Genomic DNA, 25,843 nt, shown 5'->3' with positions numbered 1-25,843 from the left:
TCCGCATGCAGAGCTAAATTAATGCATTCGGTTACCTCCAGTAATGAAGTGAAAATGAGACTCGACCGACTGACGTACTCGAATTTATGTGTTTGCTAGAAAGAGCCAGGCTGGTGGCACACTCTGACCTAATGGTACTTGGCCAGGTTTGTAGGTCATATAAACACCATTAGGGAAAGATAAAGTTTAATGTGTGTTTGCAGACATATATCCACACACTTTGCTAGTACAGTGTGCACAGTGATACATCATAAATGCAGGATTTACAGCTGTTTGTCTCACATCTTTTAAATTCTTCGTTAAAGACCAATCTATATTAATGTCTAATGGACTATTATAGGATCTGCAAATTATCCTGCATGTTGTAGTAAAAGTTAACATCAGTCACATCAAAGTACATCTTTTCATTGTCTAGTAAACCCAGCAAGTTTTGTTACACATTACTTGATTGTTGTGCGTTGCTGACTTATTTTGTATATTTACTGATTTTATTCTTCGTTATCAGTGAAGTCTTCTGGTTTCCAGTCTTCAATTCTTAGCAAGACCAGGGATTTATGCTTCAGTGAGAAATCAACGGCGTTGACCGCAAACCCCTCTGAAACCCTGAAACCTGATGTGCGCCGCCAAAGAAATCTAACTACACGTCGGGTCATCGCAAACCGCAGCTATTGCGATCGTGCATGTTCATCCTATGCATGGCTAATTTTTTTGCTGCAGTTGCTGAGTACATCACTGATATTATCACCTCAGTATCTCAATAGTATTACTATAAGCACCCACAAATCTCAGCAAATTTCTGGAGGGGGAAACTATTGAAATGGGTTTGAGGGAATGTACAAAGAAGTGGCAACATTTTTTGTAAAAAACTGACGACAACAAAAAGAATTTTATCTGTTCCTATTGGCTGGCACAGCATTGGCTGGCATATCATTCTAGGGTCTTTACCTTACAATACAAGATACCTTGCGGTGACTGCTGTTGTGATTTGGTACTATATAATTAAAACTGAAAATAAAAGTGAATTAAGACATAATGCACCAGAGACAAGCGTAAAAGTTGGCAATGACATCAGCCACTTCCATTGGTTATGCTGTGGGCTCAACAAAGATTCACCACAGAAGTCTGAATCAGGCCTTAAACTCACCCTTTCCTTTACATTTCCTGGTTCTGCAGTCAGACTAAGAAGAGTTGCTAGATTGCAAAACCCTACTTGCTACAGTAGCTTTCCTCCAGTGAGACCTATCTAGGCGCACAGATAGACAGACTGGGGCCCTCTACCAATCTTTAAGCCTTGTGCATCACATCGTGATTAGGCACACGCCACCTTCCTTACTTTCTCCGAGATCTACTAAAAAAAGCTTAACATCGCTCATTTATCAAACCGACACGGGCTGACAGGGAGCAAAAAGAGTTTGTAAACCACTTTTTTTTTCCACCTCCTATTTCAGAAAACACAGAATGACTGTAAATCCCATGGTATAAATTCAAATTACCCAGCCTCATCCTAGTATGGATATGAGATTTCTTTGGCTAATATTGATATGCAGAATTTTCTCATTATCCCAGGCGAATGAAACAGCTACAAACAACACTCAGGCAACCGTGTCTCATGCGAGGTGCCGGGAAGAAGAAGAAGAAGTAGAGAAAAAAAAAGAAGAAGAAAGAAAAGTTAATGTTTAATTTGCAAAAACAACGCCCTGACTAATGAATTTTCTAAGCTTGTTTCCTTGCTTACAGCTCCTTGTTTGGCGTTGTTTTAATAGAGCATGCTGATTTAGAAAAATGAGGGGCCGCAAGAGCGGGAGTGGAAAGCGAGAAGGAGGAGAAAAAAAAAGGTGTTTCTGCAAGAAAACACCTTATTTGGACTTTTCTGAGGTGATCCAACTACGCACTGCCAAAATGAGATGTTGGATAGTAAGTGTGAGACAAGAAACAGCTTACACGAGGAGTGCGTTGCCAGAGGCATTTTAATGATGCAGAGGGGCTTGAAACGTGAGCAACAGACAGTGCTCCTGTGAGCTTGAGACATGAGATGAATTATTACTGTACACAGAATCCAACATTTCCTTGTAGGATCACATAAATCTCAGAAAACAAAAAAAAAAAGAAAGAAAGAGGCAGGTAGGCAGGTGTCGTGGTGGTCTCAAAGAAATCGCAGAAGTCCTTTCCCATCTTCTGGAGTATAAATGCGAGGGAAGTACTGTTGCGCTTGTGCATAGAAAGTATTAAAAGTAAAAGCAAGGTAACTATTACACTAAAGGTGGTAATTTGAAGAAAGAGCATATTAAAGTCTTCTTTGTGGAAATCTCTAAGTTGTTTATTGATTTTGTAATGGTCAGATATCAGCACCTCCAAATGGGAAAATCTCTTTGATTTGCTCGGCCTAATCTTCCTTCTCCTAAAATATGCAGCACCATCATTTACCTGTGGCTCATACTTCTCTGACTGTACCGCTTTTGAGGCAACCTTTACAAAGGCTAAGGAAATGTCTTGAATTAAAAAAAAAAATCACTATGATATAAGCACCCTGCCTGTTCCACATCTACATCTTTCAACTCTCTGCCGATCCCTAAGACATTAGAAGTACTGGAGCCCTGACGTGGAATAACCTTGCAGAGTGCTGTGACCTTGTTGCAGTCAGGAAATAAACACTTTTGTAACTACGTGCCACAGCGACGGAAGCGAGGCATACGAAAGAGATGCACGCGAACGGAGACCGAACAGGAAAAACCAGAACAAACCACGTGGATGCCTGAAGAGTAAATGACAGGCAGAAGCTACTGTTACATTCCAACGTGACAGCACAGGATGGACACGCCCACTGCAACACAAAAGCAAGCCAAAAAAAACCAAGAAATGACTTCAAGAAAAACCGCAATGTTTTCATGTTAAACTTGGCACGAGATGGCTTTTCTAAGCCATGCGCCCTTTCATCTAAGAATTACTACTAATCCAAACTGCACTACAGTTGTTGCAATACTATTATGGTGCGAATAGAGGCATGTACTAAGATCTAAGTCGCCCGCTTCCTGTTCAGTTAAACCAGGTGAGTTGAAGTTTATGATCTGGGCGTGTAAGTGAAGTAAGGAAATGTGAGGAAAACTTGGCAAAGAGCTTAGACTAGTTAGGGGAACAGTTGGCCTTGGCGACAACTTCTGTCAGCAGGAAAGGAGCCAGGTATTCAACGGTGGTCCTTTGAGGTATTCAACGGAGTGTAGAAATCATTCCAAAACTCTTAGAAAACCTTCTTAACTTTGACACAAGCCGTCACCTACTGTAAATTATCAGATATCTGTGTTTATTTAATTAAAATGAAACAGATTCATTTCCCTCCACGAGCACATGGGAGTCTCTGGAGAATAAGAGGAGTGTGTTCCATCCGGCGTGCCACAATAAATGTAATTACGCTGGGTATTTAATGTTTTCTTCATGTCTTTATCCCCCCACCACCACACACACACACCTTTTATACTGTTTTAACAAGAGCCTTGTCAGTCTGTAATTAGCGATCACTGAGTGGAATAAAAAAAACAAGAAAGACTTGTTTTTGTTGAGCTCCTTGCTTCTTCACATCTTCCCTTTCTCCCCTGAGGGGAAGATGCCTCACACACAATTTGATTCAGAGACGAGTGCCAGAACTCACTCGACTTCAGACAATGTTAACTCTGGGAGACTCACGCCCGTATCCTCGAAACCTGTAAGATTTGCTATTAATACATGTAGACACGGCTGTGGAGAGGATGAGACATTAAATCCTGCGGGTGCTGTTGATGCCTTGGAGTTTCGTTTTGTTCATCCCGAACAGACCAAAAAGACCTGGATAGCTTCTGTAAGTGTTCAAAAGTGCCTTTGTATTTGCACTTTGATACATATCACTCTCTCCGCAGAGGTGACACCAACCCAGGGCTGGAGAAAAAAAATTACTGAGCTTGAAGGAGGAAAACATGATTTCTTTTTTTATAATATTTTCTTAATACACTGAATATTTAAAAATAAAGTCAAATTAAGCCTCAAGGGAGGGAAAACATTATATTTCCACCACTTCTTTTATAAATAAACGCAATTTTCTAGGCTGATCTTTTTTCGAGATGCATAAATATTTCCTTCCTTGTCCATCATTATCTGTAATATAGGCACCCCACAGCTAGCCCCCTTTCTTGCTTTGTGCCTTTGATGTCTTTAGATGATCTCCTCGCTCTGCATACTGTATCAGCACAGCTACACAGATCAGTCACAACATTAAAATCACTGGCAGGTGAGGGGATTAACTTTTTTTTAAGGTAAAGTTTAACTGGGAAACCTTCGGTTCTGGTATTCGGTTGCGCGCTACTTCCACAGGTACCACCCACTCCACTGAAGACTGCGGGGTTTTTGTATTGGATTGGATCCCCAACCCAAAGGCTCTGTTACTGGCCGCCCCGCAACACCACCACATGTCCTGTTTCCGCGCCTCGATAGGTCAGCGACATGAGGGAAATCTACATAATATTAAGGAGATCATTTTAATGCTGATTAATGCTAATTTGCTGGTTCCACTCTACCTGAGCAATCAAAGAGCTTTATACATGCCTCATTCACCCATTAAGTGCTTTCTATCTAACATTCACATATCAGACACACTCCGATGGATGCATCAGAGAGCAACTTGGGATTAGCCCAAGGATATTTGGCACGCAGACTGGAGCAGCCAGGGATTGACCACCGACTTTCAGATTAGTAGATGACCTGCTCTACCTGCTCAGTTACAGCAACTGATAATCCACGTGAAACTACGGTAAGACATACAGCTGGCTCTGCTGGAGAGACGTTTCTGGCCTTTTTTATCACTAATGAAATTCACCGCCTCTCATAAAAATCAACACTACCAGAAAGACTTTTCGAGGCCTTCGCTCTAAAAGGTTAGAAATCTTTCATTGTGGACAAACAAGGCAAAGTAAAAGACCTCAATAATGTGTGAACACAAGCAGCCACAGAGTTTTATGCTTTGTGAGCTCGCACTGAAGTGCTATTTATACATGTAATGGACTGGTTCGCATGGAAGAATTTTTATTTTTTTCTCTGCATCCTATCAGACCGCTGAACCTCTTGGCTCAGCGGTCTGATGGGACTCTGATCAGAGATTGGAACTGCTGCTTGTTTGAGTAGCTTTCTAATACTGAGGCCTTCTGTTTATTCACCATTGATCCCTCTGTCCATTACACCTTGATGGGAGGGCCAGCCGTTGTCAGTAACTGCCATTACAGGAAATCTATATCTAATACTTTTCTTGTTATGAATGCTCATTTAAAAATCTTCAATAACACAGGAGCACTAGCATGGCTAGTTATCATTATATTTTTGGCGGATAGTTGATAAGTGATTTTATAGAAGTTGTATATATTACTTTTTCCACCAGCTTTAATTTTGTATTTTTTCTTTAAATAAAGCCTTCAGGGAAAATCCTGGCCTTGAAATAAAATGTCAGTGTAGTAATACGCATGTACTTACGCTGCTGGTAAATGTAAATTCCAGCTTCATTGCTTTACTCGTGTATGGAGAGAAAAACAAACAAAGCATCTCCCAATAGCTTCGAGGGGTGTAGGGTTTTCACTCCAGTGACACAGGGAACACTGGAAGAAAACAAAATCAGCAAGGGAGCAGGCGCTTTTAAATTGAAATATACATTATAGATGTATAGATAGACTTATAGAGTCACGGGGAGCCCGGGGAACCATTCTGGGGCTGTGATGAAACAATGACCCAGGAGCAGCCAAATTTAGAGACAAACTGGGTCTCCCAGGAAGCATCTCCATTTGGGCTGGAACAGGCGAGAGTGACCCTCATCTCTCTGCTCCTCACCTCCTACTAATTGAATCAGGCTGCCGCCCAGGATAACTCTGTGTGTGTGTGTGTGTGTGTGTGTGTGTGTGTGTGTGTGTGTGTGTGTGTGTGTGTGTGTGAGCAAGAGAGAGAGGCACAAGATAGAGAAGCTGTGGAGTTGTGGGTGTTTTTAAAGAGTCTGTAAAACCAGGCCGAAAAATCATTAAAATATATCTTTCTGTGCTGATGCTTCAGATAACCATCCAATATATTTTCACATGTGAAAAGATGTGTTGCGGCGTATCCACAGCTTCCCGAGTAGAAATCAAACTAACCAGGGCCACCAGTCCTTCCACCAAAAGGGCAAATGTGTAACTCCACTTGAAAAAAAAAAATATATCTATTAAAATCCCTCATGGGCCTTGTCGTGAAAATAAACGCATTATAAATTTGTCAGCTAACCCAACCCCTGAACTCCCTTCTGATACTGGGGCTTTTCTGATGCATGGACTTAATTAAGAAACCGTGAAATAAACATTAAAAATGTATGACTGGAAATTGCCGCAAGTTCCATTTCCCCTTTTCTCTACTCTTTTATAGTCTCGTCCATTGAATATACCAAAACAATGTTTAACAACTGTTCAGAGCATTAATTAAAGTTTTTTTGGTGTGAAAGAGCAATGCCAGGCGACGACACGAAGAAGGGGACGCTCAAGGGGAAAGGCTCTTGTTCCTGTCTCGCTCTCTTTTTCTAATGCTCACTCACCAGCTCCAACAAGCAGCACCCTCATCAGCTTGTGAAATTTAAACACGGCTTTGAGGAGCTTGTGCCTAATAATTAGTCAGTAGTCTGCTTTAAGACTGTTGAGGTAAACAGGGTTTAATTAGGAAGGGTAGAGCAATCTGGGACAGATGTTGTGCAGGAAGAATCACGCTGTGACTGTTTTCGGTCTGAGTTGCAGCGAAGGGGAGGGGGTGAAGAAAAATCTTGCTGTTGCAGATGGGGAGATTAACTAATTGTTTCGTACACATGGGTCTGGAGCTGAGTATGCTGCTGTACTGGTTGGGCTTCTGCTAGTCTCGGCATTGCATTTATGGTTTTCAGTAAAGTTGAGCATATCGATACAAATCATGCTAGTATCGATACAAATGCTGGTATTGGTATCGGATTGATACTAGACTTGATTCTGTCCTCTAAGTTCAGTACACTGAACCCGTTCATCAAGAAAGGAGACACATCGGTGCAGACAACACCGATGTGTTGAAGTCTGACTTCTCATGCAGTCAGACTTCAACATTAATCCAGAGTACATGTAGACTACGTACACAGAGACAAATATATAATATATATTCAAATATATTCAGCCCACTGAACTGGAAATGAAAAAATATACCTCAAAGATGAACTATGAAAAATGTGTGAACCTTACTGTGTTGACGGTTAAATGTTTTAATTATCGCCTATAACACAGTTAAAAAACAGAAGTTGCACCTTAGAGACAGGTCTTGAAAAATCTGAAAGATGTAATTATTGTGTAAAGTAAAGAAAAAATCTGTTTTCGTGCTCATTAAAATGTGTTCAGAATGAGCAAATTGATGATGATTAACTTGAGGAATTATGAACACTTCTCTCCTCTACTTAACCTGCCTTTATAAAGTATCAGTATTGCTATCGATATCGGGAATATTAGCCCAGTATTTACTTGGTATCGGCTCGATACTGAAATTTGCAGTATTGCACACAGGTAGTAATCATAACTTACATTTACAGCCCTGCTGCAAAGAAAAAAAGGGTGAGGGGCAGGTAGAATGTACGCTACCTAAAACCTACTGACGGGAGGGCCCCATCAAGGCCGCGAGTCACCGCTAAACCACATGAAGCTCTCCTCTTAACAGGCAGTGGCTGAATGAGGATCAACAGCAAACAATGTGGCAGTCACTGCACCATTTTGGGAAAGTAACAAAAGCAAACACACCTAAGGCGGGTTTTATGGATTCTAAGCCTTAAATAACCACGTCCGCTAAGCTGGAAGAACAGAGGGAGGGGGGGCAGGGGCGTGGGGGGGGGGGGGGATTGTTGGGGGGGTGTGAGAACGAGAGAAAAGCAAAAACACATAGGAGAGACGGAGGAGGGCATGTTGGTAAGAGAATGGGAGCGTTAAAACAGAGATGATGAGAAACGGAGAGAGAGAGGGGAAAAGGGAGAAGAAGAAAAAGAGGTGAGCTTTGAGGGGCAGATGAGGATGACAGCAAGCTGTGGGAGGGAAGGAGGGAGAAGGAGTGAGAGAGGGAAAGAAAGATAGAAAATCACGCGTTCTTGACAGAAGCAACATGGCAGGATCACACAGCTATTTTTCATTCACACTCCTCTGCATTTGCACATGATTTCAAAAGGTACCCAAGCCCCAAGGAAGCCTTCCAGCAAACACTGTTTGCCAATTTTTCAAACCTGTCACTCCTTTTCGGTGTATCAGCTCGTGCTGTACAAAAGGGGCCTCCTCCTAGTGCTGTCGCAACTGTTGTTGTCATTGTGCCTGTGCACGGCAAACACGTGAGGCAGCGGCGGCGGCGTCCATTTCCTCCCACAATGCATCACTCTCGGATCAAACCTTATTGTGGGAGGGACACAGGGTGCGTGTGTTTTTTTTCAGGGGGGGTGCGGTGGGTTTTTCGCCGCCATTCCATTTGCGTTTTGACAGCACACAATATCCGTGCGGCGTATTTGAGTCAGAGCTGAAAAATCACACAAACGCCTGAAAGTATGAGCGGTATAAATAAGCCACGATGGCTGAGGCAATATATAAGAAACTGTACACATTGCCTAGTCAGTTCCATCAGCTGCAGTTTATGAAGTGGAGCTTGTTTCTTTTTTTTTTTCTTTTTTTTTTTTTTTACCTGGTTGTCTTCCTCGTCAACCTTTTTATACCTCCTGGATGTTAATAAAAACAGCTGAGCCTCTCACGCAGCCTTGCCTGGAGTGAGATACATGCTAAGCAGGAAAAGCAGATCAGGCCGCTGCTGCAGGTGGAACAGGTAAAATGCAGCTTGTGTTAGCGTTGCTCACGTCTGACAAACATGCACAGACACCTTCTTTGCCCCACGTTTTATCACGCACTGAGGAACCCGGCGCTCACTGCCCACAGCGCTCATTATGAGCTTTGACACCAAGTCTGCAGAGGCGCAGAGGCCAGTAATCATACAGGAGCCAATGTGTGTTCCTAAAGGCAGCTATAGCTTTTCTAGAACGAGGAGGAGGGATATTATTATTGTAAGAGAATTCTTCAAGTTGCCTCTGCACACTAGCAATGTCTTATGGAGACTGAAATACAGCACCTCCTTACAGGATTAGATGCGTAAGATGAAATGGTAGTGGAACTGCAAGATTTGACAAAACAAAGGTGAGTGTTTATCATCACCAAGCGTAAAACATGGAGCGAACGTGTTCAAACACTGCAGGTAGTCTTTGGGAGCAATTTCGCAGCAACTTCCCAATCAGGCGCATTCATGTCGTCACACAGGCAAAGTCCCACTTCATTAGGCTGCATGCTTGCCGAGAGTCATTACGGTGAAGAGATACTCTCCAGCTAGATTCACACACACTCACACACAAATACAGACATGCACGCACAGTTGCACAAACACACAACTTCTGGAGTTCACTCCTGTTATTCTTGCTTCTGGTTTTAAGCTGTGGGCTGATGAGCTTCCTGTGTACCTCTTGTTATGATAGGGTGATTTACTGCCTTTCACTCTACGTACACAAACACAACCACATGGACACACACACACGCACACTTAGTCATTCGCTCTAGTCCTTAGGCATTCACTGTATGCATTCACCATTCCTTCTTTTTGATCCTTAACACCAGTTCCTTTAATCTCCCTGAATGAATTCATTGCTATTCAGCCATCATTCACTGGATTAATTGCTATTCCGTCGTCATTCTCCTCAGATATGAAATAAAATACAGACAACTTGTTTCATCTCTTGATTCATGACGAGATTGTGTGGAATGTTTAAAAAACACAAGATTTCAATACGTCCCATCAATAATAGGCTCGACCTTGCGAAGCATTTCTTGTCTCAAAAGGGCTGGAACTGCTGTTGTTTAGCCACATCAAGCATATTTTTTTCTCTCCTCTTGTAACTTGTAACAGTGCTTATAACTGAGCCACAAAATTAAGCTCAGGCAATCCCAGTAGGTCAGCTGATCCCAGGGCCAGTCCATATCGGCTGGTGCCTCAGCTATTACCCTTTTAAACATAAAATTATCCAATCTCACATAAGGCAAACTATTTAAGTTGTTTAAACTTCCCCACAATTGCTGCACAACTGCAAGATGCCTTGTAACCCTCCTCCAAGACCCAAATAAACTCTGGAGACTGTTATTCCTGTTATACGTCTTCAAAGTCCACTTGAGGTCTTCGCCTGAGGTGCATGTGCAGTCGGTTCAGTGTAATGTAAAGCAACCGTGGACGAGTAAGATAGGTATAGCGATGTGTGCACAGACCCTGATGAAATTTACATCAATCGGACCAAAGCGTACCCTAGCGGATAAGTGTAATCTAGGCTTAATGCTGCGTCTGAATGAATCAATGGCACATCTGTTGTCACTGATACCTGCTCTGTTTTTACCGCTGCTCTACCTGGTTCTGTCTTTCCACGTACGCTCATGAAAATGTGAGATGGGTCTTTCCAAGTATGCAAGTTTGCATGTGCAGAGTTCATGAACAGAGCCATACCACCCAGTATAATTTACTGCAGATGGAATTCACGATCATCTTTTGGCTATAGTGGTCCCTCCTAGTATTTCAAATCTCTCAGTAGCAGTTTCATATTATGATTCACACATTTCGAGCAGAAATAGATGTAGGAAATGGTTAACCAGCAAGTAGAGCGCATTTGAGGCTTTGCCAAAATACTGGCCTTGAGTTAAAGAGCAAAGCATTGTGCAACCACTGATGTTCTCTCACTGTCTAATTTGATCTCATGAATCAAGAACTCAAAGTGGGAAGGGCAGTAAATCCCAAAGGTTCCCTAAGGAGATGTGACACAGAGAAGAGATGAGCCCACTGTAGTAAAGCAAACTGCTGCCAATTTAGTGTTCAGGGACCTTCATCTTTGAAATGCTCCCCGCTTGCCCAGATGGCTTTATCAAAACAGTTTAGCGGAACATGACGTTCCCACGCCTCATCCAACTTCGGGCCAAAGCTGTTAAAATACCGTGACTTTTTTTTAAGCAGGACGTTGCCCCTGAGCTCAGCTTTTGGCACTGGTGGGTCTGAATTACCGGGTACAAGCGAGATGAGAGAGCAGTGAAAACCTTTTAAAAAACTCCAGGCATATGGCCACGGGAGAAGTTGCAGTGGGTGGGGGAAGAGTGCGGCGGAGGTATATTGCCATAGTAACAATGGATAGCCCACCAAGGATTCCTGCGCAAACACAGGCATAAGGTTTTAAACAGCGACTGAGGACCCTAGCCAGTGTGCCTTCGTGTTCAAACAAAATCACGCTGGCACGGATAATGCTGGCATTTTTAAACATAAATTACAAGGTCTCCAATTGTCATGTCATGTCCCCAATTCACAGAGAAGAAGAGGCTGCTTCTGCAAAGAAAAGCTTATTCAAAGAGACTTTAAAGTGTAGGCACACACACATGCTCACACCCCGACGTAAATCTTTCAAATGTGCAGAGGAAGGGAAGGGAGGCAGGAACGGTTATGCATGTTAAGCACATTTGCGTAGACATCAAACGATTGCCCGCAATTGGCTTCACGGGGGAGAGTAATCTGCGCTACTCAAACATTTGATGCAGCACCCGCAGAATTCTGATGGTGATTAAACAGAAAGTAACAATCTTCCCTCTAAGTCCAGCTGGGGATCTCCGCGACGCACTTGTAAATGTCACCCGTGTAGGCACTTTGCCGCTTGTCGATGTCACTTTGAGCTCCCCTCACGTCACCAGTTCATAAGAGCCCTTCACTGTGTGATAGGCTTCCTTTATACACTTACGCACACAGCAGTTTGCCTCCTTCCACTGAAGACTGTTATTAATATATCATTACATGCAGATTAAAAGTGATGAATCTGACGTAAAGTGAAGCTTAATAAGCAAATGCTGGGTGAGGAATAAAGTTGAGGCACAAAAAAAACAAAAAACAGGAAAAACCCAGTCATGTTTAAGCTGCTTTGTTTACCATTATTCTGATAATCTCGCTGCCCCGGACATGTCAGTTTGATTGATTTCCTCGCCTTTCTCCCCAATCCCAGACCTCATCAACCCGAATGGCAACAAATGTAACAACATTCCCTTATTTCCCCCCACCCTGACTCTGTGGACCGGCTCCCCCTCAAGGCACTTCTCACCACTGAATCCACTCTGTAATTTAAAATTACCGGTAGCTTTTGTGTCCCAAGTGTTGCACTGGAACAACTCAAAGAGTAAATGAACCTTGTCAAAGGCCAGTCTTTCAGTCTTGATTACAACCCCCCGTTTGTCTCTCCTCCATAATCGAAGAAAACTGAGCAAAAGCCACAGCTCAGAACACATTCTTATTATTCAAGCACCTGGGGTCGCCCACTCATCGGCGAACCTAAACAGCAGGCCAGTTGTTTGCCCAGTGCAAAGTTTGAGAGAGAGACTAATGTGTAGTCGCTATCAAGAACTTTGTTGCCGGTAAGAGCGGAGGAGAAATAACTGGGAGGACTCAATCTCCTGAGATTCTGTCAGAAAAATAGTAAAAGGTGAAACCAAAGCAAGATAATAAACAGGCTATAGGGCAAGGTGCCGCAAATCAATACATGAAACCATATTAAATGTCTGGAGCTCCTCAATCCACAGTAGAATTTGTCTGACTAAAGCCAGTCGTCTTTGCTTTATATTGCAGTTTCCAACAGCGCCGGTCGAGGAAGTATATACACACAACGCACAAGGGCTGGTGTCAGACTATATACAGTGCCGTTTATTCTTGAAGGATGATACAGAGCTGTGCAAAAACTTTAACTGCTTTTTAGTCAAGACATCTTTTTCTTTTCTTTTCTTTTTAATCAGCAAAATCTACCACAGAAGCGCTGTATCATCACGAAAGTTATGAACACATATTTGAATCGCAGACCCATTACTCCAATGGTAACTAAGGCGCAACAGATTGTATTTTGATTATTATTGATCTAGTGAAGCCTAGTCATTTCCCAAAAGCCCAAATTAACTTCTTCAGACTGATTTTTCTCATTTTTCTCAAACAAAGTTCTAAAACTAAAAGATATTATTAGAAAAATGCTTTTAGTTCATCTTTTTTTACATGCGCCAAATCACAAAAGTCGGTATGTGAGGTGCTTTATATTGTAAGGTAAAGACGCTACAATAATACAGAGAAAACCCCAACAGATGACCCCTATGAGCAAGCACTTGGCAACAGTGGGAAGGAAAAACTCCGTTTTAACAGGAACATGCAAGATTCTATTCAATACAGTTTCATTTATATAGCGTCAAATCACCACAGTCCCCTCAAAGTGCTTTATAATGTAAGTTAGAGACCCTACGCTGCCACGAGACTGAAACTGTGGTTGTCTGTTATGCTTGATTTTCTGTCCATAACAACTGAATAATTGCTTCAATTCTAAAAAAATAAATAAATAAATACTGATTATGAAATCATACACTACTGATGCCACAGAACAAAAACTGGATTGGTCTCAAATTGCTGTCAATGCTTCTACTTCATGATAACACGAGTACAAAGACGAGATTTTTTTTAAATGCACGTAGGAAGCACTTATTCACATAGCTCTATGCAGCACAGAGAAAGAAGCTATCAGAGGGAACTGTACACCAAGAAAGAGGCAAATTGAAAAATTTGCTTTTTCAAAAAAAAAAAAGAAGACTAGCTGTACTTCATATTTCAGCTGATTTGGTAGCAGCTACCTCGCGAGGCCGGTCGTAACTCCAGCTGCCCCGTGACCTTCATTCTTCAGCAGGCAGGCAGATTCTTCCAGCCTCTGACAAGATTTATCGGGCCTGGCTAATAGCCTGCTCTCTGCCAGGTAAGGTCCCATCGATACAGGGGCTTCTGCTGCCCCTGCCAGTACTTTGCTAATGAATATTTCAGCTTTTTTTTTTTCTTTCCTCCAAGCATATCTGCAGGACTTAATATACGTGGAACTGCGAACGTTTAAGCTGAAAAGGGTAAATATATACGCGCTGGCGTTGCAATAATTAGCTCAGCCGGGGCGAAGAAGTTCCAAGTCCTTTGCACTTGTGATTGCTGAGAGCCACGAAAAAAGGCGCGCTATCAACACCCGGACTGCTGGAGCTTGTTGTGGATTTTTAAAAGGTGTAGATAAAGTATTGCCCCCGCCTTCATTCTCCATCTGCTTCTTTACGCATGTGTGTAGAGAGTATATGTAATAACCAGACACACATACAAATATAATGAACTGCATTCCTTGGGTAAACACAGCTTCGCAGGCACACAAACACACATACACAGGATATTGAAACCCTCTCAGGCATGTCGCTACGCGTGTGCCTGGCGTGCAGGATGATGGAGAGGCTGAACTGCGGAGGCCCCCGTTTGCTCTCTTCTCCAGTCCTCGCAGGATGCATAAACACACACACACACACACACACGTGCATACTGTACACCCACACACTTTATCACACCCTAACAAATGCACACATGCATCAACACAGTGAGCGAACCCACTGAGTACACATGCACAAACTTTCACACAGGTCCCCCCAGGCTTTGATGGATGGTCGGTGAGTGCTCTGCCTCCTGTTTCATACACATATAATCTCATTTGGGGGCCACATGGTGGGAGCCGCACCAAAACAGGGCTAATAGAAGCAGTCAAGCTGTCCTATTCCTCCCCTACCCAAGTCAAGTCATATCCATTATAGTCTGCTGCTTAGTAAATATGCATGACTGCAGCCTGTTAATAAAAAGGCAAATCCTTTGGAAAGAAAAGAAAAAGAAAAAAAAACAACAACAAAGCCTTTGGATGCATTATTTATCGCGGACAATTCTTACTTTGTCTTATGCAGTCAGGAGGTCTCTGTCCATCTTAATATTTCAACAGATTTTCAACACGAAAAAAGGACTTTTAAAAATGTGGGAAGAAAGACAGAACAGGTGCAAAAACCAAAAAAACAACAAAAAACTGAATCCAGAATGAACGCTCTACTTATTAAATACGGTCCAATTACATCTTTGAACTTGTCAACTTTCCCCCTGTCGACACCATGAGATACATACACACGCACACACACACAGACACGCACACACATTGTCTTACTAAGTCCAGCATCCTTCCTCTGCCCAGCTGGGAGACCGCATGCCAGTTAAAGCCTCTTTTTCTCCACCTGTCAGCTTAATAAACAAGTTCACTTTTGCCCTGAGGAGCTTTACAGTTGCCTGCCGGTGGCAAAGGGTGGCACTTAGGGGTAAATTATGGATGGGCGTGTCTGGCTTTCACGGCTCTTATTCTCATTTTCATGAAGGCCACATGTGACAACATGGCTGATGCTGGATGGGGTTTTAAATCACCACCCCTCCCCGACAGGTGGTTGTGGGAGCAAAGGGAAGCGCCTGTTCATACACTAAAATGAACTGAATCAACACCAAGAGACCAAATGACCTGTGACCTTTCCCCCCCCACATTATTATGTACCTGCCAGACACTGTTGCAATTTTGATGAGGTGCAATGTCACAGTAAGCTATTGTTCTGCCTATTAGTCTCACAAACAGCCCCTCTTACTTTTTGATCTGTGTTGTGAGCCAACCTGTCAACAGGGAACTTACTGGGGGGGTGTAGCAGCACAGCAGTAGAGCTAAGTGCTGTTCTCATTTAGCTGAGCTCCGGCCTGTGGAGTCGATACGAGGGGACAGTAACGGGGAAAGCAACGAGGCTAGCATAGCATATCATAAACCTTGGGAGCCTTGTAAAAGTCAATTTACTGTACAAACTCCTCAGAACAATTGCCGTGAAAAACAAGTGTGCAATATGGCGAGCGCGCGGTGATTGATAGTGCCACAGGAAAAGCAAATCTGCAAATATGAATCGGCTTTATCCTGGTAAGCCCTATCTAATGTGATCGCTGCCGAGTATGAAATGAAATTCCATTTTCGATGACATCAAATTGAAAGAAGCGGCGAGGAGAAGGTGGCATCCTCGACACTGCCACTTACAATCAGCAGCGTGGAGAGCAATCAAGGTGGCACGCGGCTTAAATTTCTCGTCTTTTTGTTTTTTTCTCGCCTCCCTCACTTCACTCCCCCCATGTTATCGTGACAAACGTTGCAGGTGAGTCGAAGCTTTTTTGCCCTCCGTGATGGCAAGCGCTGCGATTTTTTATGTGCTCGCTGCCATATGCAAAGAAAAGAGGGAGGTGAAGAAGAAGGGGGAAAGAAATGAAGAAATGCTTTCGTGCTATAAGTAAAGGAGGTGCGGGGAGGAAAAAAAACACACTCAGTATTAAAATATTACGCAGAGTAATATAGCAGGCACTGTAGCAACCAGCCGTTGCAATCTCTCCCTGCCTTTTTCTCTCAGTCGCCACCATTTTCTGCCCATATATCAGGTAAGTCTAATCCTTAGATTAGTAATTGCCTTAGAGCGAGTGCATTCAAATCACCAAACCACATTATACCAGAAAATGCTGCCCGCTGCAGTTTCATGAGTATTACTGAGCTCTCTTACTCCCTCCATTTTCCTTTAGGAACATAAACAACAAAAGCCCGAGCAGCCGTAGATTGAATTAAGCCGTAATAGATCCAAAACAATTTTGATCAAATTAGACACAGTCAGCAGTAGAAAGGACGAGCACTAATAATAATAATGAGGCATTAAACAAACCAGCTCATTGCACATTATCTTATTTCTTACTAAAGACAAGATTTCAAGATTATTCATTTTTCCCACCATTTTTGGCATTCTGTTGGAAATTTCTGTGAAGCTGAAATGTTTTCATTACCAGTTTTGCTAATTTGATAATGGTGCCAGTTGGCCAGAAATGTTTAATCTGGGTCCTAATGATGTGCGTTTGGAAATCCCGTGTCTGGGATCAGAAAATCCAACTTAGTTTTGTGCCAGTTTTTCAAAGCAGCATTAGACCGAAGTGCACGGACGCAAGATTACCAAATCTCGAATAGCAGCACTCTAAAGGCAATTACATATCACAGTGTGGGATGCTAGCTGAGCAAAGAACAGCAGGTAGAACAGCCAGCAGTGAGGGTCGACTCTAAGTGGTTTTAAATGAAAGGACGTAGAGCTGTGCAATAAAGCAATGTATTTAATGCTTCAGTTTCCTTTTTTTTTCTTTTTTATTAAGCAGAACAGTCATCTGACAGAACCAAAAATACACAATCCCCAAATGCATTATGGGTTGTTTTCATAATGTATGTCAAATTCTAAAATAATAATATCCCGCGGTTAAATCTGAACAATCAATTTTCATGATCTGGCTCAGTCGAAATCTGATCTGATTATATCAACCAGCCACATGCCCAGCTATCTGCTTACCTGATTTTGCAACTGTCTGGCTCACATTATAACAAAGCAAAATAAGTGACCTGAATCAACAATTAGATGGAGACTGGGGCATGACTAAACCTGTTAAAGTTCTGACAGACTCAGCAGAACCTTTTAGCAAGTAATTGTCTTACTGAGCTGAATGAGTCACTAGCTCCCACTTATGAGAGTTTGATGCCTGTATATGTGTATTTAGAATACAAAAAACACACGCAGTGGGCTGAAATCAGAGACATGATTACATGATCCTAAATGCAAGCATTAATATAGAGGCTAACTGATCCTTTGTCAGTTTAAATTGGTGCACTTGTGGGTTTTTACAGGTGTTTAGGCAGCTACATTTCCTAAGTTAAAACAAATGATGCCGTAGGCAAAAAGCTACATTTCCATATTGGTTTCCTGAACGTCTTAGAGTCTGAAGGGCAATCGCATCCTATGTTTTGGCTACAACCACCACCCAAGTGACCTCCATTTGCATGGCGATATTGCTTGTCTTATATAAGTGCAGAGGGGCGAGGGTTTGCCCTATGCAAATCAGATGCTTCGCGGCCATATTCAGCTCGTGCAGGAGAGGTGCAGGAGGAACAGCTGGCCGGAGTGCACGAGACGAGCACCGGGGAAGCCGGGTTAAGGGCAGCGTCCAGTTATGCTTGCCGCATCAGCCCCGAGGCAAGATAACCTGGTGTAAGTGGTTGGACGGCGGCTTTGACTGCCCTGAGGGGCTACGCTGCAAGAGCAGAGAATACAAGCTGCTGTGGCTCACTACTGATTAAAAGTGATCCACCTGGGCACGAGCGCCGCTTTGAAGTGTAATGATAAAACAAAAGCTGATGGCTTGTGCTAATTCAGTGACTAAGTGATTTCATTCCTCACAAGGTTGGATGGTATTATTTTTTTGCCGCTGCGCAGAACAGAAGCTACTGCCAAAAGTAATAAAGTTAAGTGTTCTGTTAAGTGAATGCGCTTCTCATCAGCCTTTGGATGGAATGGCTTGGCCGTGCGTATATAAGGAGCAGTTAGACCACGCATAATGTTATGCGCATATAGCAAAAAAAAAAAAGAAGAAGAAGAAAATAAAGACAATTACAAATGACATAAGCTGCAATCAATGGAGTGACAGGAAGAGATGAAATGTCAGGTCTGCTGCTGCTCCTGTTCAAACTCAGCAGCAGCTGGGTGACACGCTGGCTTCTCCCTCACAGTTAGCTCAACTTAATGACTCTTTAAATGTCTGTCGGGCTAAAAAGAAAGGTTCGCCTCACTGATAAACTTCCTCAGTTGCCTGGTTACCTGCCCGAGCAGGTTGCCTGTGCGGTTACTGTAAGATTAGGAGAGCGAGAAGGGAGAAAGATGGAACCCGATACCTCCGACATTACAGTCAGTGGTCAGCACTTTTCTCCCTCTCTCGCTGTCCTTCTCTCTGTCTTTCCACCCAACCCCAAGTCCCTTGTGAAACAGTGGGGGCCATTCTCTATACCGCTAACAGGGCCGTCATTCTTGCGCCCGTCTCTATTTCTTCCCACAGATGGATAAAAAAAGCCAGAAAGAAAGGTTTTGTGTGTATGTGTGTGCGTAACAAAACACGTGCACGGTGACAAATGTTCCGAAAGAGAGTTACAAGAAACTAATTGTGGCCAAATGTGAAAAAAGGGTCAATCTGACATTTAAATTAGCTCAGGAACATGAGTTTAGGTCTAAAAATGTATGAAACGTGATAAAAAAAAAAAGCAGCATTCTTTGATCTTATCATTTTCTAACACTTTTTTTGTGCACAACTTGTTCCCATAAGCGAGGTGCACGAGTTTCCTAGAGTGTTTCATTATGTCCTTAGCCTCAGAAGCACTCGCCAGACAACAGAATATTTTTAGATGCAGTGATCTTAAAATCAAGAGCGTGACCGCTTCACTACTTAATCTCATACAGAGGTGGCTGTTTAATGCCATAATTGGAGCACATGAGCACACACCTTCTCTTCAGTTAGCTCTCTTGTGTAGCCATTTAATTATGTCCTTATGACCCAAACTGAATGCATCAACAGTAAGTATTCACTGAGCCCAGAGGGCATAAATGGAAATTTGAACACATGCTATAAGTTGTTTATTCAATGATAAACCAGCTATATGACACAGTGATCTTAGATGTTATTGCCCAGTAGAGCACTAAGCACATTTTGTACCATTTTAATGCCATTTGGGTTCCAAAATTAAGCACCTGTGAATCAAAAAATAAAGAAATACATTTTAAAAATGCGCTGCAGATTGTTGTTGTTTTTCCTCCTCCAAGATGCTGGATGGTAAGAAATGCACAGTCCATAAAAGTTAGCGGTGCATTAATGTAGAGAGTAAATAAATAATTATATAAGTGGAGCATAGTGACACACAATACATGCCGCTGCCGCAGCAGCAAATAGAGTGCCCTTTTAATTATGCAGGAGACATCCGAAAACAACAGCACTCCTCACACTCTGGGAAGCAGCTCAGTGAATGCACTATATTAGAGGCTGTTAGAGACAGAGCAGGGAAAGAGAAGGAAGAGAAGTTAAAAGAGGGCTGAAATGATTTGAAGGGGAGAAATACAGAGGGGAAGGAGAGAAGGGCATAGAGAGATGACAGTAAAGATTAAAAAAGAAAGCTCTGTAGGGGAAAAAAGGAGTTGGGCTGTGCGGGCTAAGATGTGGATGAGGCTGGAATAAATAGAGGGAGAGGAAGAGCTACGGGGGGGGAGGCGGCACAGGTGGATGCAAGACATGCAAGGGAGTTCTACAAAGGTCCAAGGAAGAGTTAGAGGGGAAGGGGAAGAATATAAGCAAGAACAAAGATATCTAAAGGAGAAGGGGGAAACCAGGAAATAAAAAAGTGCAAGCAAGCAAGCAACACTACCGATTTCAAAAGGAGTAGTGCTGACACAAAGTAAAAGAAAGATCAATAATTCATTAGACTTCCATAGGAAAAAAAAAGGAAAAATACAATGGTGTTCTTTTTCACGAAAACGCAAATAAGCTGGCTTCATTAAGTATTATCTTTGATTCCTCGCTGTTGCTTCACCTAACAGTGCAAAAGCAGCCAGAGAAATATAATGACCGAGTCCATAAAAGCGCACACTTCCTCAACTTTAAAAATCTAATAGCGTCACCTACAAGTTCTGTCTGTGCTGTGAAAGAAAGAAGAGAATTAAAGGTGGGGGGAGAGGGGGGGGGGGGGAAGCAAGGCAAAAGAAAAAGGAAACATGAAAGGGGAAAGACGAGTGGAGGGCGGATACGTGTGGAAGAGAAAGAGCAGCAGGTACAAGACGGCATACATTTATAAACATGGATGAAAAGAAAAGACGGAGGATGTGAAGCTGAAGCACAACATGGGAGTTGATATAAAAGTGTCAGTTTTCACTGCGAGGTCAATGAATTGATGCAGACCTTGAAGCACACCGTGATGTTAATGTGACTCGGGGCCAGATGTTCTTAGTCAAGTAGATTCTCTCAAAGTGACTCAGAGCCCTAACAAAGCCACATTTGTGTTGCATCTACCTTTTCCCTTTTTCTTTTGCCTTTATTCATTTTTTTTCCTCCCTTGCATGAGAAGAAAAGGTAGCCTTGTCTCAGACAGAGGGCAGGGCAGAGGGGAGTGCAGCCAGCCCCTGCCATGCATGCGCCCCTCTGGGATAAAATAACTGCAAACCAAATCCTTATGTGAGCTGTCTACAGTTTTCTAACACATATTGCCAAGGTTAAGAGTTGTGACACCCATGACGGAAAAGGCAGCTTAACACGCTGAGATAAAAGTCCAAAATAGTCGGACATTTGGTTAAGTTGTAACAGTATCCTTTCCTGAGCTAATCTAAACCCTTTCTCTTTCCTTTCAATATTACATGTGAATGGCACTCCAAACCAAAACAGATCAATACCGCTAACTTGACACACATTAGCACCATAAAGGCAACAAGACTACTGAGACTAGCCCTGTCAGAAAGCATTATGGGAGAGAGAACACTAAGAGGAAAAAGCAGAAGACATTTAAGAGTAGTGGAGGGAGACAAAAGAACACTGAAATGTGTCTTCTTACCTGTTTGTTGTACTTGTTGATAGTTTGACTGCTGTATTCAGAGCAGTGGTCAGATCCAAGGGAAATGTTATCTCCGGTGCCAACAAAGGTATTGGCAGGGGGCAGGTCCTGAACTGCCTGGTGCTTTTTTCCAGCTGTCGGCGACTGCGGGTGAAGCTGCACTGTGGGCAGTGGCGAGCTGGACTTGTAGTGCCGGGCCAGATCTGGGCTTCCCGGCCCTCCGTTGACTGAACGGTAGCGGCCCATGCCAGGGCTGTCGGACAGCTTCTCGTTGACGCCGTCATAGCGCTGCCCGTTGGGTTTCGAGGCCTCTACAGTGACAATGCTGCTGTAGAGCGGCTGTTTGGACTTTTGTTTCTTCTTATCTTTCTTGGGTTTCTTAGATTTGTCATGCTGCTGTGGTGTAAAGAAGTCTTCATGGTCTTTTTTGCCAGCTTCATAACCGTTCTTGTTCTTTGGGCGGCAATAACGGGCCATGACAACAACAAGAATGATGAGGATGACTGTCATGATGCCTGAAACTATTCCAATTACAATACTTAACCGCTGTTTGCTTAGGTCATAGTTGGGGTCGCCGGCGATGTTGGTGTTCAGAGATGTGCTCAGGCTCTTAGCCACCTGGGCCTCCACAGCTGAGGAGTTGGAAAGTGTCTCGTTAACATACACATGAACTAGTGTGGTGGTGCTCTGCGAAGGCTGCCCCTTGTCATTCACCTGAACCACCAGTCTGTGGAGGCCATGATGCTTCTGCTCCAGCTTTGCCATTAGCGAAATCACCCCTCTCTCTGCATCAATCTCAAAAAGTCTGAAGGGGTTACCCCCAATGATGCTGAAGTTCAGGACCGCATTGATGCCAGTATCTGCATCACTAGCTGTGACGGTTCTGACCACAGTTCTGATGTTAGTGGAGGGAGGAAGAAGGGTGTAGGAGCTGTTTATTGGGAAAGTGACAGATGGAGCATTGTCATTTTCATCCATGACAAAGAGTGAAACTGTGGCGGTGGCAGATTTGGGAGGCTCACCTCCATCCACAGCCTTGACGCGGAATGTGTAGGTACCTTTCTGTTCTCGGTCAAAGGACAAGGTGGAAAAAATAGTCCCGGTTTCATTCTCGATAGAGAAAATGTCCTCCTCTTCCTCAATAAAGAGGCCCATTTCTGCATTTTGGTCTTTATCTGCATCGATTACTGTAACCATGCCAACTGGGCTGTTAGGATCAAGGTTCTCTTTGACATAAAAGGTGAAAACATCCTGCATGAACTTTGGCTCATTGTCATTCTTGTCGGCCACAAGGACGACCACTGTTGCAGAACCCTGAAGGGTGTTTATGCCCTTATCTTTGGCTATCACTTTGAATTCGTAGCGCTCTGTTAGCTCTCTATCCAGAATGGTGTTTACTCGGATGTCTCCACTGTCTGCATCAATAGAGAAAATCCCATTTACTGATGAGTCTAGGGAATAGGCTATTTCAGCATTCCTCCCACTATCTGCATCTATGGCTTTCACTGTTGTCACCCTCTCACCTGGTGCATTGTTTTCCGGAAACGAAACCTCTACTACATTCTGGCTGAAGATAGGAGGGTTGTCATTAGTGTCGCCCACTTTGACGAGAAGAGAGTTATTACTCGCCAGACTGGGGCTCCCAGAGTCCACGGCCACTATGACCACATTGTATTCCTGTGTTGCCTCAAAGTCCAGTTGTGCAGACGTGTGGAGAAAATATTTCTTTTTATTCTGCTCGCCCTCCATCTCACTGGCCGGTTTGAGCTGAAAGGGCACATCTCCTACCACTGTGCAAGTCACTATGCCATTTTCCCCCTGGTCACGATCTGACACCTGAACTAAAGCAATGGGTGTGTCCACCACCACATCCTCAGCCACATTGGCTATCCCGTCTTTTAAGAAAATGCGTCCAATTTTCCGAATTTCTATAGCAGGCACGTTGTCGTTCTCATCCTTGATGTTCAGCACCACTGTGGCCTTGTCCATCTTGGGTGGCTGGCCTCGGTCACGGGCCATTACTGTAAACCTCAGTTGGCTCACTTCTTCACGGTCAATGCGGTGCAACACACTCAGCCACCCCGTGCTCTCATCCAACCTCAGCAGTCTCCTTACTGACTCTGTGGCTGCCCCAAACACATATTCTATTTGACCATTAACCCCCACATCTGCGTCAGCCGCTTTGAGCTGGAGTATGGGGGCGCCAGGGGAGCTGTTTTCAGGCAGGTCAGCCTCATACACACTTTTCTCAAACCGAGGGCTGTTGTCATTCACATCAGTTATCATTACTCTAAGAATGGCCTGAGAGGAGCGAGGGGGATCTCCTCCATCCCTAACACGCAGTGTAAGCTCATAGGAGTCTCTCTGTTCCCTATCAAGGGCCCCCTTAATGATGAGTTGAGGCTGCTTCTCTCCATCAGTAGTGTCAGCAACTTGCAGTTCAAAGACACTGCTCCTGCTCGCTCCCTCCTCAAATCTCCTCTTTCCTGAAAACGAATCCCCAGAAGACCCCAATCGCCTTGAATTCTCCCCATTGTCCTGAATGAGCTCATATCTCTCTATTCCATTTCTGCCAAAATCTCTGTCTGTGGCTGTGGGCAGCAGATAAAGGGTTCCAATGGGTCTGTTTTCCTCCACAGAAAGTGTCAGGACAGGGGAAGGGAAAGACGGGGTGTTATCGTTTATATCTAATATGATGACTTTTCCTTCAAAGAGGTCGACCCAGCTCTGCGCTGGTCCTATCACCGACACTTCAAAATCAATAAAACATTCGTTTTCATCAAATATCATTTGGCACTGCTGCAGTTTTTCACGGTCTATCCGCCTCTCGTTGGTGGAGAGCTCACCTGTAATGTTGTCTATCTTGAAAAAATCGGACCCGGATTCGAGGGTGAACGTCACCTCACCGGACCCGGCGACAATGCCCAGGTCGGTGGCTACGTTCCCTACTCTGACATCTGCTGGTCCCTCCTCAGCTAAACGGTACCGGAGCACTTGCTTGGCAGCGGGCTGATGCACAAGCTGCAAGATGAGCATGCAATAGTACAAATAGTCCACTGCACCAGTAGTCCTCATTGTTCAGCCCAGAGAAGGAAGAGGGAATGGAGAGGAAAAAAATGTCCACTTTAATAATAAGTGAAAAAAAATCACTAATAGAAAGTCCGAATATGGGAAGGAAATATCGCTTTCATTCAGAGCGAAGCCTTCTGGTCTGGGATGCGTGAGACTTCATCCTCCTGGACTTTTCTCCTGCTGCAGTGAAAAAAAATCGGCAAACGCACGGGCTTACCCAGCTCTCCTCTGCTTTCCCTCCTTCGAATGTCTCTCCTTCCTTTCTTTTAGTATTTTCCGTTTGTTTGTTTTAAAGTGATGTAGAGAACAAGCCGGATTCTCCGTGTGCCCCGGACAGTGGCCCCCTCCTCCCAAAATATCTGAATGTCATGCGTGTAAAAAAAAAAAAAAAGCCGAAACGTTATAGTCCGAGCATCAAATAACCAGAAAGTAGATTCAGTCCAAGCCGCTCCGTTTTACTCACAGTTTGTAGACGCTCCTCTCTCTCGCTCCCGCTCTTTTAATTTTTGGGTGAGGCTCCAGTATTCCTCTGTATTCCTCTGTCCGGTGATATGTCCATATATGTCAGAAGATCATTTAAATGCCCGCTCAGTTCAGACAAGTCATCACCCGGCCGACTGTGTTAACAGCTCGTTAACTGTCTTGAGCTCGGCGATACGAACGTAAGGCAGAAATTACCTGTCCGGCTGTCTTCCTCCAAGTCACTTGCAACTAGCAGAATAGTACTCTCGCTCTATCTCTTTCGCTTCTTTTTTACCAGCTTGCTGCACGAATGTGTAACCTACTGGAAAAAAAATCAGGGTAATATTAAAAATAGAAAAAATACATATACAAAATAAAACAAAACAAAGATGGAATGTACATCCGAAGCAGTTATTGGGAAGCGGTTGGTTTAATTTCTCACTTTGTCCAACATATCCCTCCTGTTCCCACACCTGCAGACGCGCCGCGTGTGTTGGCAGCCCCTATCTGCAGCACTGTGAGAGGGATTCACAAATGATATTGCAGTCTCTCTCTTTCCCCCCTCTCTCTCTCCCTCTCTCCACCCCCTCCTCCGTTCGCTTCTCCCCCCCTACTCCAGCAGCGCACGTAAACAGGGTCGGACTTAAAGTCTCGATCGCCAGGTCTAGAGGCCAGCAGGCAATATTAGGAAAAATAATAATAATAATAAAGGGGGAGACATATGAGGAACATGCACTCAGACGTTCGTTTTCATTGGTGTTTTCTCGAGACGTGGCTCGGCACTTTGCGAGGATCTCTCGGATGCTTCGTATTAATCCATTAACATCCTATGTTGTGGCTATGGCGAGAGATCAGATTCAAAACAAAACCAAACAAAACTGTGATTTGAAAATCTTGAACGTACCGCTCTTATACTATTTT

The 25,843-nt window shown here is 43.6% G+C and overlaps 1 protein-coding gene across 8 annotated transcripts in view; it reads right to left on the bottom strand.

Annotated features, from left to right (window-relative positions):
* pcdh7b (protocadherin 7b) overlaps positions 1-25,465 on the bottom strand; it is a 120,891-nt gene extending 95,426 nt beyond the window's left edge. For 6 of the 8 annotated variants that reach the window (XM_085266820.1, XM_085266821.1, XM_085266826.1 and 3 more), the window contains exon 1: positions 21,389-25,465. In XM_085266820.1, the coding sequence (XP_085122946.1) occupies positions 21,389-24,463 (3,075 nt within the window). In that variant the 5' untranslated portion in view covers positions 24,464-25,465. The remainder of the gene's footprint in view (positions 1-21,388) is intronic. The other 2 variants (XM_085266819.1, XM_085266818.1) reach the window with 2 other exon arrangements.
* Positions 25,466-25,843: the final 378 nt, after the last annotated feature.

The sequence above is a fragment of the Mchenga conophoros genome, linkage group LG3, assembly GCF_057382185.1.
Source record: "Mchenga conophoros isolate Kocher_MC1m ecotype Shallow Benthic linkage group LG3, M_conophoros_male_GT1.1, whole genome shotgun sequence".
NCBI lineage: Eukaryota > Metazoa > Chordata > Actinopteri > Cichliformes > Cichlidae > Mchenga > Mchenga conophoros.
Note: the sequence above shows the minus strand (reverse complement) of the source record. Positions and strands in the feature narration are given on the sequence as shown.